At 50.0% G+C, this 15161-nt stretch overlaps 1 protein-coding gene across 1 annotated transcript in view; it reads right to left on the reverse strand.

Moving 5' to 3' along the window:
• The window catches only part of CLASP1 (cytoplasmic linker associated protein 1), a 390996-nt gene that overhangs the window by 254085 nt on the left and 121750 nt on the right, over positions 1 to 15161 (reverse strand). The window contains exons 4-6 of the mRNA XM_082262205.1: positions 15044 to 15147; positions 4688 to 4779; positions 4531 to 4606 (exon numbers count right to left, since the gene is read on the reverse strand). Coding sequence (XP_082118331.1) covers positions 4531 to 4606; positions 4688 to 4779; positions 15044 to 15147 — 272 coding nt within the window. The remainder of the gene's footprint in view (positions 1 to 4530; positions 4607 to 4687; positions 4780 to 15043; positions 15148 to 15161) is intronic.

The raw sequence follows: 15161 nt of genomic DNA on the forward strand, positions 1-15161 counted from the left end.
TTAAGCCCCTCCCACAATTTACCGCAAGCTGGCGTGCCGCAGGTCTTTTCACTCCTCCAGTGTCCCTCATTCTGAAGTTCAAAAGTTGGGAGGTATGATTAAGCGGTGACAGCAGGCTCTTTTCCTCACTCAGTCCACCAGAGAACAGGTAGCGAGCTGCGGGCTGTCAGTTTATCTTCCCCACTTCCCCCCTCTTTTCTCCTGTCAGCAGTGCAGGAGAAGAGAGAGTGGCTCTCATCTGATTGCTGCCCAGCTTACTGCCCGGTCTGTTTCCCTTCCCGCTGGCCACCGCGGAGGGCCAATCAGAAGAGACTAGGGGGGGCATCATGGGACATGTAGTCCGGGAAGATTGGCGGCCCCATTTGTTGTCCACAGGGAGCAGACCACAGCCCCAGAATGCACTCTGCTAGGGGGAGAGATTGAGGACTGGGAACCTGGGAAAAACCTGAGGAAGGGAGTGCTCCACCATAAAGGAGGACTGTGCTGGGGGAAGTCAGAGAGAGCCACACTGCCCAGCACCACCAGAGAGAGAAAGACTGTCACTGCCAGGGTACAGACGGGCTACACTACTGACCAAAGTCAGCCTGGTTAACCCAGAGGGAGCGAACGTATAACCGGAGGGATCACTGCTGCAATTTTGCTGGGTCTGGCAGGATGGCCTGTCAGCCATTATCAGTTACTGCTCCTAGGGACTGAGCCATTAGGAAATGCCTAACCTGCTATCCTGTAGGCCTTATTGACCGTCGCAACCTGCTTCAAAAAACGCCAACACTGAGCTGCTGCCCGGCCCGAATATAAGGGGGGGGGGGGGGTGACACCATGTTTTACCGCACCAGGTGACACCAACCCTAGTGACGCCACTGAGTTAATGTTATTGAGTGGCCCAGCCAGAGCCCAGACTTGAACCCAATTGAACATCACTGGAGAGATCTGAAAATGGCTGAGCACCGCCCCTCCCCCATCCAACCTGATGGAGCTCGAGAGGTCCTGCAAAGAAGAATGGGAGAAACTGCCCATAAATAGGAGTGCCAAGCTTGTAGCATCATACTCAGAAATACTGGAGGCTGGAATTGGTGCCAAAGGAGCTTCACCAAAGTATTGAGCAAAGGGTGTGAATACTTATGTACATGGGAGCTTTTTTTCTTTTTAATAAATTTGCAAAGATTTCAAAAAAACTTCTTTCACGCTGTCATTATGGGGGATTGTTTGTAAAATTTGGAGGACAATTGTGAATTTAATCCATTTTGGAATAAGGCTGTAACATAACAAAATGTGGAAAAAGTGAAGCGCTGTGAACTTTCTGGATGCTCTGTATGAATCTCTGCCATGTGTTAGCTGTCATCTGTGTACAGGAAGTGGGAAATGATGATCATAGACCCCCCCCCCCCACGCCTGCAATACAACTCCCATCTCCCCCCATGCATGCACAACAGCCCCCAGCCACCTCTACGCCTGCACTACAGCCCCCAGTCGCGCACCCCCCCCCCCCCCAATGCTGTACGACATCTCCCAGCCGCCCCCACCCCTATACTACATCTCCCAGTCGCCCCCACGCCCCTACTACATCTCCCAGTCGCCCCCACGCCCCTACTACATCTCCCAGCCTCCCCCACGCCCGTACTACATCTCCCAGCCGCCCCCACGCCCGTACTACATCTCCCAGCCGCCCCCACCCCTATACTACATCTCCCAGGCGCCCCCACGCCTGTACTACATCTCCCAGCCGCCCCCACGCCTGTACTACATCTCCCAGCCGCCCCCACGCCTGTACTACATCTCCCAGCCGCCCCCACGTCCGTACTACATCTCCCAGTCGCCCCCACGTCCGTACTACATCTCCCAGTCGCCCCCACGCCCGTACTACATCTCCCAGCCTCCCCCACGCCCGTACTACATCTCCCAGCCGCCCCCACGCCCGTACTACATCTCCCAGTCACCCCCACGCCCGTACTACATCTCCCAGCCTCCCCCACGCCCGTACTACATCTCCCAGTCGCCCCCACGCCCGTACTACATCTCCCAGTCGCCCCCACGCCTGTACTACATCTCCCAGTCGCCCCCACGTCCGTACTACATCTCCCAGTCGCCCCCACGTCCGTACTACATCTCCCAGCCGCACCCACGCCCGTACTACATCTCCCAGCCGCACCCACGCCCGTACTACATCTCCCAGTCACCCCCACGCCCATACTACATCTCCCAGTCGCACCCACGCCCGTACTACATCTCCCAGCCGCCCCCACCCCTGTACTACATCTCCCAGCCGCCCCCACGCCCGTACTACATCTCCCAGCCGCCCCCACGCCCGTACTACATCTCCCAGCCGCCCCCACGCCTGTACAGACTACAGCCCCCACGCCTGTACTACATCTCCCAGCCGCCCCCACGCCTGTACAACAGACTACAGCCCCCAGCCGCCCCCACGCCTGTCGCACGACCACGCGATTGTCCGTTTTTACTGTGGCAGGTCGTCTCTCACCCGCGAAACAACGTAGCTGGACGTCGCTTCACGGGACTGCTAGTGGAGGTGTGTACATGCTGATTGACCACAGGGGGAGCCAATGAGTGGGTCCGGTGGCTGCAATGTCCCCTGGGCACCCGTGATCACTCCCTGTGGAGACAGAAGGCGGTCTGCCGTTGTGTACACGGCAGAGCACTGTTCTGTCAGTAATGAACACAGGGATCCTCCTATTTAGGAACACAGGTCTTTGTGTTCATGTAGCAAGCCGATCCCCCCCACAGTTAGAAAGCACCCCCTAGGGCAGTGATGGCGAACCTTGGCACCCCAGATGTTTTGGAACTACATTTCCCATGACGCTCATGCACTCTGCAGTTTAGTTGAGCTTCATGGGAAATGTAGTTCCAAAACATCTGGGGTGCCGAGGTTCACCATTACTGATCTAGGGACACATTTAACCCATTGATCACCCACTGTGTTAACCCCATTCCCTGCCACTGTCATTATTACAGTGACAGTGCATATTTTTAGCACTGATTACTGTAATAATGTCACTGGTCCCCTCCAAAAGTGTCAAAAATGTCAGTTAGGGGTCCGATCTGTCCGCCGCAATGTCGCAGCCCCGCTAAAAATCGCAGATTGCCGCCATTACTAGTACAAAAAAAAAAAAAAAACAAACAATAAAAATGACAAATCTTACCAGTAGTCAGTAAATGCCATAACTTTTGCGCAAACCAATCAAAATACACTTTTACAAAAAATATGTAGCAGAAAACAAATTGGCCTAAAATGTTAAAAAATGTAGATTTGTTATATAGCAGAATGTTTATATATATATATATTATATATATATATATATATATATATATATATATATATTATTTTTTATTATTTTTTTCCAGAATTGTCGCTCTTTTTTGTTTATATCACAAAAAAAAATAAATAAAAAAAAATAAAAATCGCACAGGTGATCAAATACCATCAAAAGAAAGCTCTGTTTGTGGGGGGGGGGGGGGGGGAAAGGACGTCCATTTTATTTGGGTACAGCGTCGCACGACCGCGCAAAAGTAGCGCAGAGCCGAACCGCAAAAAATGGCCTGGTCATTAAAGAGGTTGTAAACCTCCGAATTTTTTTTTTTTGGAAAACAAAAAAACCTGAAAGACAAACAGATAATGAGCTAGTATGCATCGCATACTAGCTCATTATGAAATACTTACCTAAGAACGAAGCCCCGAGGCGCCGACCGCTCATCTCTCTCGTGGGTGACATATTCTGTCACCCTTCTTCCGGGTTCGCGCATCTGGCCATCTGATTGGCTGGATCCGCTATTACGTCACTCCCGCGCATGCGCACAGGAGCCGACGGTCACAGCACAGGGCTCTGAAGGAACGGCACCAGAGGCCGTTCCTTCAGAGCGCATGCGACAGTGATGTCACTGGCTGCATATAAGGTAAATGTCTCCTAAACGGTACATTAGGAGATATTTACAGTACCTATAGGGAAGCCTTATCATAGGCGTACCTTTAGGTACAACTTGCAGAGGAGGGTTTACTTCCTCTTTAAAGCGGAGTTCCAGCCATTTACTCACCTGTCCAACGGTCCAGCGATGCGGCCGCCGGAAGCCTCGATCCTCTCCCTCGGCGCTGGCATCACTGCTGTGGGCACCCGGCTGTTACAGTTTGCGGCTTCACAGCCGGGTACCCACTGCGCATGCGCGAGTCACGCCGTGATTGGCCGGCAATCTTCTGGGACCTGTGACGTGTCCCAGAAGATTGCAGGGAGGGAGGGGGAGAGGAGAACTTCCGCTCAGGGCGCCGCGGCGCTCCGAGCGGAAGTGGGAGCGGGTACCTGTCAAAACTAGGTACCCGCTCCCCCCCCCCCCAAAAAATGACATGCCAAATGTGGCATGTCGGGGGGTCAGGACTCCCTAAAGCGGAAGTTCCACTTTTGGGTGGAACTCCACTTTAAGGGGGCAATTCTTCCGGTCCCAAAGTGGTCAGTTAAAGACATGAGTCACAGAATTGTACAATAAAAATGATAGAAAGGCATTAGAGGGAGTGTCGGGCCTCACCTGACTGTTGGGGTCCCCGAGCAGGTTACATATATGAGGTACAAACTTACTCAGAGTCAGGCTGTTGGCGCCGTACCTGTGGACAGAACGGGAAATGATCATTTCTAGCTGTAGGAAGTAGAGAATGAGAATACAGAGAAAGGGAAGGAAAACTCACATGTTTAGAGTTGCTATAAGGACGAGACAGACGCCTTCCCGGGTGCGGAAATTCTTGTGCTTGAAGCCTCCCAGCATCCGATCCCAGACATACTGAAACAAGAAAGATCAACCATAAGACATCACATGATCACAGCACATTCAGGCAATGGTGTGTATGGATCAGGACACAGATTTTAGATAAAATGGGGGAGGGGCACGGTCACCCACAAACTTCTGTTATCACTCAGGGAATTCAGTTGCAAGATTTGCAGACAAAACTACCCCCTGCTGGGGAGTTCTGGATGTTCTCATCTCAATAACACAAAGGCGAGTGTTCTGTAGTCTAACAGGGGATGACTGGGCAGACTGCACTGCTTGGTATTTCATTGCAGAAGAGGGTAAGTTGTCGCTTCAAACAGGAAATTAGGAGCTCACTGGATTTCTAGCAGATCAGCAGGTCTTTTTCTGTACTTTCAGCGCTTTCTGGGCATCTATTACAGAGATGTACTAAATATGGAATACTCTGTAAGAGTCGGTTCACACTGGGGCGACTTGTCAGGCGACCTGGTCGCCTGACAAGTCGCGGTGGGTCGCCTGCCATAGAGTAGCACAGGAACCGTTCTAATAGGAGCGACACAAGTCGCTCTGACTTAGAAAAAGGGTCCGGAGCTTCTTTGGGGCAACCTGGAGCGACCTGCATTGACTTCAATGTTATGAAGTCTGTGCCAGCCGCTCCGAGGTCGCGGTGCGAGCTGCGCACCGCGACCTGTGAGGTCGCCCCGGCAAGTCGGATCGCCCCAGTGTGAACGGGGTCTAAAGGAAATTTGTACATCTTTTTTATTATTTTATGTTGTATGCGTTGCACACGGCACTAATAATATTTTCATTACATGTTTGCATTCTTTCAAGTCCTGATAAGAATTAGCCTGCGTATGTTACGCCCCTTGTTACCATAAAAGTACAAATGAAATATTAATGTGATACCTAATTATGTGTATAAAAACCTTCAATTGCGTCATATAGAACAGAACAGTTATTTTGGAAAGATGCGGAGGGTATCTTTTTGTGTTTGTTTCCTACTGCAGTCGTTATTCATTTGGAGCCACTAATCAATACGAGGATAGGAGTTGCCTATCTATAAAATGTCTACAACACGAATGCCTCGTACACACGCATCGATTATTGGCTCGGAATTTTCCGCCAACGTCCGATCGGCCGATTTTCGGCTTGTTAGTATGATGCTTCCGACAACCGACTCCGACTTTTCGGCCGAAAAAAATCTGGTGTGCAGGCTATAAAATTTTTGTTGGCCGTCAACACAACGGCCGATTTTCCATCAGTCAGTACAGATTTCGGCAGACAAAAATCTGATTGAGCAAGTCTGGGCATGCTCAGAGAAGAAAAAACACACGGAAAGTAAACCAGCACATGACATCACTTCTGAAGTAGATTTTTGTTGGCTGAGAAAATTCGTGTGCAGTCTAGGCACATTCCAACCAACAAAACACCACTCTGGACAAAAGTAGGACGATCAGTCAGCCGATAATCGTTGCGTGTGTACGAGGCATTAGTCACACTCTTGAATGGATGATACACTATGTAGGCTGCCGGTACTGACGAATAGTGCAGAATTCGCAGTGATTACTCTGTGTTTCCCGCACCGCACCTAATTTGCACACCGTTCATGCGAACCGCTGCGGGTGTGTATGGTAATAGGTTACTAAACCCACAACAGTAATATCAGTCTGTATATGCAGTAGTGATCCACCGATATCGTTTTTTTATTGCCGATACAGATATTTTGATCATCGCATATCGGTATTGGCCGATATTGGCCAATATTTTCGTACATTAAAAAAATTATTTTTTATTTTTTTGGACAGGTACTGTTGTGGAGGGATCTGGGGGGTCTAAAAGACCCCAAACCCCTCCTTTGCACTTAAAAGCGTTCAAAACGCCAAGTTTGGCTGTTTTGAATGCGGTCATTTTTTTTTATTTGGCGCCGAGTACCCGGAAGTGATGTCATGACATCACTTCCGGGTTTTTACATGGAGACCCGATCAGAGCCGAATGCGGCTTTGATCGGGTCTTCTCTTCAGCGGCCGTGCAGGATGGTTGCCTGGGTCTCCAGGTGGGACGGGAGAACCGGGCGAGCTGCGGAAGGCAGTTTGGGACGTCCCCTCCCGCTCCTTGTAATGAAAGCCGAGCGGCTTCTCAGCCGCATCGGTTGTCATTACAAGACAGTCGACCGTCGGCTACGGACGCCGATACCGGGTGATGCCTCTAGCTGCAGGAATTACTCTGGTACAGCACTTTCCCGAAAAATATCGGCAATATCGGTAACCTCAGGAGTCGATTCCAATATATCGAGGAAAGTGCATATCGGCCCTCGATATATCAGCTTTGCTGATAATCGGTCGATCCCTAATATGCAGTAAAGCCTGTTATCCTCACGGAGGAACCCAAGGGGTTAATCCTGCACATTGTGTATAAAGGCTGTTTGATCCTCCCATTCTTTTACTCTACCCAATCCATCTCCTGATAGAACAGAGCCTCGGGGGCACACTGCACATGCTCAGTTTGGTGTGTAAAAAGAAAACAAACAGAAGGCGCCTCTAAATGCAGAAAACAAAAGACTTTTATTGCCAAAAGGATAAAAATGCACTTACTAGCATTAAAATAAACCGGGCTCATCATAGGATGTGGCAAGGAACCCAGTGACAGGTGGTCCCAGGGGTGGTCCAATGTGCAGCTCGATGGTGGAGATCCCAACCGACAAGCAGAGGGGGGGGGGGGGGGGGGCGCAGGAGAAAGAACCAGGAAGGACAGCTGTGCTGCCAGGACCAGTGTGAAACACAAATGCCAGGAAGTGATGTCAAAGGGGCGGTACGCATTTCGGAGCATCGATTGGCTCCCTCCTCATGCCAACATTTAATGCTAGTAAGTGCATTTTTATCCTTTGGCAATAAAAGTCTTGTTTTCTGCACTTTAGAGGTGCCTTCTGTTTGTTTTCTTTGTACCAGAGTTTGTTTCTCTCTTGGAGTTACTGCCCTAGTGCTGCTTGCCTGTTCTGTATCCAATCCATTCCGGACATCGCCTCTGGCCAGAATCCACTATCCAGAGTGCCCTCCATCTCCTCATCTCAGTTTGGTGTGTATTTTTTTTTTTTGGTAGGGTGCATGTGATCAGCACAGGGCCAATCAGCACTGTCCAGACAGAGGACAGGGGTCATGCAGCCTCATAGGACAGTCAGAGTAGAATGAAAACTCCTCCTACAAGCTTTAACCAGACACTGATAGAAGTCACAAGACTGCTATATACTGCTGATGAGAAAATGGATTTAGCAGTTTATATTTACTAAAAAAAATTGCATTTCCATGTTCTGTGTACTGTGGGAGACCAGATATAGTGAATGCAGAGTCCTGGGGAGACCAGATATAGTGAATGCAGAGTCCTGAGGAAACCAGATATAGTGACTGCAGGGTCCTGGGGAGACCAGATATAGTGACTGCAGGGTCCTGGGGAGACCAGATATAGTGACTGCAGGGTCCTGGGGAGACCAGACATAGTGACTGCAGGGTCCTGGGGAGACCAGACATAGTGACTGCAGGGTCCTGGGGAGACCAGACAGTGACTGCAGGGTCCTCGGAAGATCAGATATAGTGACTGCAGAGTCCTGGGGAGATCAGATATAGTGACTGCAGAGTCCTGGGGAGATCAGATATAGTGACTGCAGAGTCCTGGGGAGACCAGATATAGTGAATGCAGAGTCCTGGGGAGATCAGATATAGTGAATGCAGAGTCCTGGGGAGATCAGATATAGTGAATGCAGAGTCCTGGGGAGGGCAGATATAGTGACTGCAGAGTACTGGGGAGATCAGATATAGTGAATGCAGAGTCCTGGGGAGATCAGATATAGTGACTGCAGAGTCCTGGGGAGATCAGATATAGTGACTGCAGAGTCCTGGGGAGGGCAGATATAGTGAATGCAGAGTCCTGGGGAGATCAGATATAGTGAATGCAGAGTCCTGGGGAGATCAGATATAGTGACTGCAGAGTCCTGGGGAGATCAGATATAGTGACTGCAGAGTCCTGGGGAGATCAGATATAGTGACTGCAGAGTCCTGGGGAGACCAGATATAGTGAATGCAGAGTCCTGGGGAGATCAGATATAGTGAATGCAGAGTCCTGGGGAGATCAGATATAGTGAATGCAGAGTCCTGGGGAGATCAGATATAGTGAATGCAGAGTCCTGGGGAGATCAGATATAGTGAATGCAGAGTCCTGGGGAGATCAGATATAGTGACTGCAGAGTCCTGGGGAGATCAGATATAGTGACTGCAGAGTCCCAGGGAGATCAGATATAGTGACTGCAGAGTCCTGGGGAGATCAGATATAGTGACTGCAGAGTCCTGGGGAGATCAGATATAGTGACTGCAGAGTCCTGGGGAGGGCAGATATAGTGAATGCAGAGTCCTGGGGAGATCAGATATAGTGACTGCAGAGTCCTGGGGAGATCAGATATAGTGACTGCAGGGTCCTGGGGAGACCAGACATAGTGACTGCAGGGTCCTGGGGAGACCAGACATAGTGACTGCAGGGTCCTGGGGAGACCAGACATAGTGACTGCAGGGTCCTGGGGAGACCAGACATAGTGACTGCAGGGTCCTGGGGAGACCAGACATAGTGACTGCAGGGTCCTGGGGAGACCAGACAGTGACTGCAGGGTCCTGGGAAGATCAGATATAGTGACTGCAGAGTCCTGGGGAGATCAGATATAGTGACTGAAGAGTCCTGGGGAGATCAGATATAGTGACTGCAGGGTCCTGGGGAGACCAGATATAGTGAATGCAGAGTCCTGGGGATATCAGATATAGTGAATGCAGAGTCCTGGGGAGATCAGATATAGTGAATGCAGAGTCCTGGAGAGGGCAGATATAGTGACTGCAGAGTCCTGGGGAGGGCAGATATAGTGAATGCAGAGTCCTGGGGAGATCAGATATAGTGACTGCAGAGTCCTGGGGAGATCAGATATAGTGAATGCAGAGTCCTGGGGAGATCAGATATAGTGACTGCAGAGTCCTGGGGAGATCAGATATAGTGACTGCAGAGTCCTGGGGAGATCAGGTATAGTGAATGCAGAGTCCTGGGGAGATCAGATATAGTGAATGCAGAGTCCTGGGGAGATCAGGCATAGTGACTGCAGAGTCCTGGGGAGATCAGGTATAGTGACTGCAGAGTCCTTGGGAGATCAGGTATAGTGACTGCAGAGTCCTGGGGAGAGCAGATATAGTGAATGCAGAGTCCTGGGGAGATCAGATATAGTGACTGCAGAGTCCTGGGGAGGGCAGATATAGTGACTGCAGAGTCCTGGGGAGGGCAGATATAGTGACTGCAGAGTCCTGGGGAGATCAGATATAGTGACTGCAGAGTCCTGGGGAGGGCAGATATAGTGACTGCAGAGACCTGGGGAGGGCAGATATAGTGACTGAAGAGTCCTGGGGAGATCAGATATAGTGACTGCAGGGTCCTGGGGAGACCAGATATAGTGAATGCAGAGTCCTGGGGATATCAGATATAGTGAATGCAGAGTCCTGGGGAGATCAGATATAGTGAATGCAGAGTCCTGGGGAGGGCAGATATAGTGACTGCAGAGTCCTGGGGAGGGCAGATATAGTGAATGCAGAGTCCTGGGGAGATCAGATATAGTGACTGCAGAGTCCTGGGGAGATCAGATATAGTGAATGCAGAGTCCTGGGGAGATCAGATATAGTGACTGCAGAGTCCTGGGGAGATCAGATATAGTGACTGCAGAGTCCTGGGGAGATCAGGTATAGTGAATGCAGAGTCCTGGGGAGATCAGATATAGTGAATGCAGAGTCCTGGGGAGATCAGGCATAGTGACTGCAGAGTCCTGGGGAGATCAGGTATAGTGACTGCAGAGTCCTGGGGAGATCAGGTATAGAGACTGCAGAGTCCTGGGGAGAGCAGATATAGTGAATGCAGAGTCCTGGGGAGATCAGATATAGTGACTGCAGAGTCCTGGGGAGGGCAGATATAGTGACTGCAGAGTCCTGGGGAGGGCAGATATAGTGACTGCAGAGTCCTGGGGAGATCAGATATAGTGACTGCAGAGTCCTGGGGAGGGCAGATATAGTGACTGCAGAGTCCTGGGGAGATCAGATATAGTGAATGCAGAGTCCTGGGGAGATCAGATATAGTGAATGCAGAGTCCTGGGGAGATCAGATATAGTGAATGCAGAGTCCTGGGGAGATCAGATATAGTGAATGCAGAGTCCTGGGGAGATCAGATATAGTGAATGCAGAGTCCTGGGGAGATCAGATATAGTGAATGCAGAGTCCTGGGGAGATCAGATATAGTGACTGCAGAGTCCTGGGGAGATCAGATATAGTGACTGCAGGGTCCTGGGGAGACCAGATATAGTGAATGCAGAGTCCTGGGGAGATCAGATATAGTGAATGCAGAGTCCTGGGGAGATCAGATATAGTGACTGCAGAGTCCTGGGGAGATCAGATATAGTGACTGCAGAGTCCTGGGGAGATCAGATATAGTGAATGCAGAGTCCTGGGGAGATCAGATATAGTGAATGCAGAGTCCTGGGGAGATCAGATATAGTGAATTCAGAGTCCTGGGGAGATCAGATATAGTGACTGCAGAGTCCTGGGGAGATCAGATATAGTGACTGCAGAGTCCTGGGGAGACCAGGTATAGTGAATGCAGAGTCCTGGGGAGATCAGATATAGTGAATGCAGAGTCCTGGGGAGATCAGGCATAGTGACTGCAGAGTCCTGGGGAGATCAGGCATAGTGACTGCAGAGTCCTGGGGAGATCAGGCATAGTGACTGCAGAGTCCTGGGGAGATCAGGTATAGTGACTGCAGAGTCCTGGGGAGATCAGGTATAGTGACTGCAGAGTCCTGGGGAGATCAGGTATAGTGACTGCAGAGTCCTGGGGAGAGCAGATATAGTGAATGCAGAGTCCTGGGGAGATCAGATATAGTGACTGCAGAGTCCTGGGGAGATCAGATATAGTGACTGCAGAGTCCTGGGGAGGGCAGATATAGTGACTGCAGAGTCCTGGGGAGATCAGATATAGTGACTGCAGAGTCCTGGGGAGATCAGATATAGTGACTGCAGAGTCCTGGGGAGATCAGATATAGTGAATGCAGAGTCCTGGGGAGATCAGATATAGTGAATGCAGAGTCCTGGGGAGATCAGATATAGTGAATGCAGAGTCCTGGGGAGATCAGATATAGTGACTGCAGAGTCCTGGGGAGATCAGATATAGTGACTGCAGAGTCCTGGGGAGATCAGATATAGTGACTGCAGAGTCCTGGGGAGATCAGATATAGTGACTGCAGAGTCCTGGGGAGATCAGATATAGTGAATGCAGAGTCCTGGGGAGATCAGATATAGTGACTGCAGAGTCCTGGGGAGATCAGATATAGTGACTGCAGAGTCCTGGGGAGATCAGATATAGTGAATGCAGAGTCCTGGGGAGATCAGATATAGTGAATGCAGAGTCCTGGGGAGATCAGATATAGTGAATGCAGAGTCCTGGGGAGATCAGATATAGTGAATGCAGAGTCCTGGGGAGATCAGATATAGTGAATGCAGAGTCCTGGGGAGATCAGATATAGTGAATGCAGAGTCCTGGGGAGATCAGATATAGTGACTGCAGAGTCCTGGGGAGACCAGGTATAGTGAATGCAGAGTCCTGGGGAGATCAGATATAGTGAATGCAGAGTCCTGGGGAGATCAGGCATAGTGACTGCAGAGTCCTGGGGAGATCAGGTATAGTGACTGCAGAGTCCTGGGGAGATCAGGTATAGTGACTGCAGAGTCCTGGGGAGATCAGGTATAGTGACTGCAGAGTCCTGGGGAGATCAGGTATAGTGACTGCAGAGTCCTGGGGAGATCAGGTATAGTGACTGCAGAGTCCTGGGGAGAGCAGATATAGTGAATGCAGAGTCCTGGGGAGATCAGATATAGTGACTGCAGAGTCCTGGGGAGATCAGATATAGTGACTGCAGAGTCCTGGGGAGATCAGATATAGTGAATGCAGAGTCCTGGGGAGATCAGATATAGTGAATGCAGAGTCCTGGGGAGATCAGATATAGTGAATGCAGAGTCCTGGGGAGATCAGATATAGTGACTGCAGAGTCCTGGGGAGATCAGATATAGTGACTGCAGAGTCCTGGGGAGATCAGATATAGTGACTGCAGAGTCCTGGGGAGATCAGATATAGTGAATGCAGAGTCCTGGGGAGATCAGATATAGTGACTGCAGAGTCCTGGGGAGATCAGATATAGTGACTGCAGAGTCCTGGGGAGATCAGATATAGTGAATGCAGAGTCCCGGGGAGATCAGATATAGTGACTGCAGAGTCCTGGGGAGATCAGATATAGTGACTGCAGAGTCCTGGGGAGATCAGATATAGTGACTGCAGAGTCCTGGGGAGATCAGATATAGTGAATGCAGAGTCCTGGGGAGATCAGATATAGTGAATGCAGAGTCCTGGGGAGATCAGATATAGTGACTGCAGAGTCCTGGGGAGATCAGATATAGTGACTGCAGAGTCCTGGGGAGATCAGATATAGTGAATGCAGAGTCCTGGGGAGATCAGATATAGTGAATGCAGAGTCCTGGGGAGATCAGATATAGTGACTGCAGAGTCCTGGGGAGATCAGATATAGTGACTGCAGAGTCCTGGGGAGATCAGATATAGGGAATGCAGGCTGCTGGGGAGATCAGATATAGTGAATGCAGAGTCCTGGGGAGATCAGATATAGTGACTGCAGAGTCCTGGGGAGATCAGATATAGTGACTGCAGAGTCCTGGGGAGATCAGATATAGTGACTGCAGAGTCCTGGGGAGATCAGATATAGTGACTGCAGAGTCCTGGGGAGATCAGATATAGGGAATGCAGGCTGCTGGGGAGATCAGATATAGTGAATGCAGAGTCCTGGGGAGATCAGATATAGTGAATGCAGAGTCCTGGGGAGATCAGATATAGTGAATGCAGAGTCCTGGGGAGATCAGATATAGTGACTGCAGAGTCCTGGGGAGATCAGATATAGTGAATGCAGAGTCCTGGGGAGATCAGATATAGTGAATGCAGAGTCCTGGGGAGATCAGATATAGTGAATGCAGAGTCCTGGGGAGATCAGATATAGTGACTGCAGAGTCCTGGGGAGATCAGATGTAGGGAATGCAGGCTGCTGGGGAGATCAGATATAGTGAATGCAGAGTCCTGGGGAGATCAGATATAGTGACTGCAGGGTCCTGGGTTTAGGAACACATTTTTATTTAAATCATTTTTATTGCTGTCACGGGGATTGTAAACATCCTTGTGACAGAAATAAGCATGTGAATGGTACTCTTTATGTACTTAAAAACACCAAGATCTAAAAAGGCGCCGTTGATATCCAAGTAAACCGGAAGTGATGTCATGTCATGGCCAGTGGCGTATTTAGGTTTTGTGCTGCCCTAGGCCTGACTAAACTTGTGCACCCCCTAATTTAAATATGACCAACCCCTTCCTGTCAAGGCCACACCTCTTCCTGTTTACGACCCGCCCTGTCATCTTTAAACCACAGACCACAGCCACAGTCTATCAGTGACCATCAGTGTAGCCTCATCAGTTCCCATAAGTTCAGCCTCAGCAGTGCCCATCATCATACCATCATATCATATCATACCAGGAGGTAGCAGTGTGACCGCTTTATGGGGGTGCCAGACTGATTTGCCTCCTGGACCCTGCCCTCCAGCCCAATTCGCCCTATAAGACTGGCACTATACTAAAAGTGTGTAACGCAAGGTGTCAGGAACTCTTTTTAGTGGGGGAGGCGGGAGGAGGCTGTTTTTTACTTCTGTATGGTGCAGCTTTTTTGCTGCCCCCCTGCAAAGTGCTGCCCTAGGCTTGGGCCTTGTTGGCCTAGGCCAAGATACAGCACTGGTCATGGCTCCTGGATTACTATAGCGGATTGCCGAACAAAGCGGATCCTTGCTTTGTTACGGATGCGCCGGCTGGTCGCTCGGGTCTCCTGCTGGGACTTGCTGTATGGAGGTGGAGATGTGGTCACAAAAATGTAAATTGTCCCCGTAGCGCCGGGCAGGTAAAGTCATGAATGGAAGTTTCTCCCACACCCAGAGGAATGGTCATGTGGCCCCTTGACTTGCATATGGCTTCATGGCCTTCATTAGTAAACAGTGAAGAGATCTGTACTGCTCTGTATTATTGTTTATCATACAACTCACAGTACAACGCTACAGAATTTGGTGCCTCTATGAAATATTACAAATAATGGGAAATTGCTCAGCACACAAAGGGAGACGGGACTTTCAGGGTTACCTGTGGGATGCATGACTGCTCCATTATCTTCAGCAGAAGGCTTTGATCTTGTTCTCGGACTGAATCTTTTGCATCACCTAATCGATCGATTAGATTTGGCAGGACTGGAAAGAGAGAG

Source organism: Pelophylax lessonae (assembly GCF_965119305.1).
Source record: "Pelophylax lessonae genome assembly, chromosome: 6".
Taxonomy (NCBI): domain Eukaryota; kingdom Metazoa; phylum Chordata; class Amphibia; order Anura; family Ranidae; genus Pelophylax; species Pelophylax lessonae.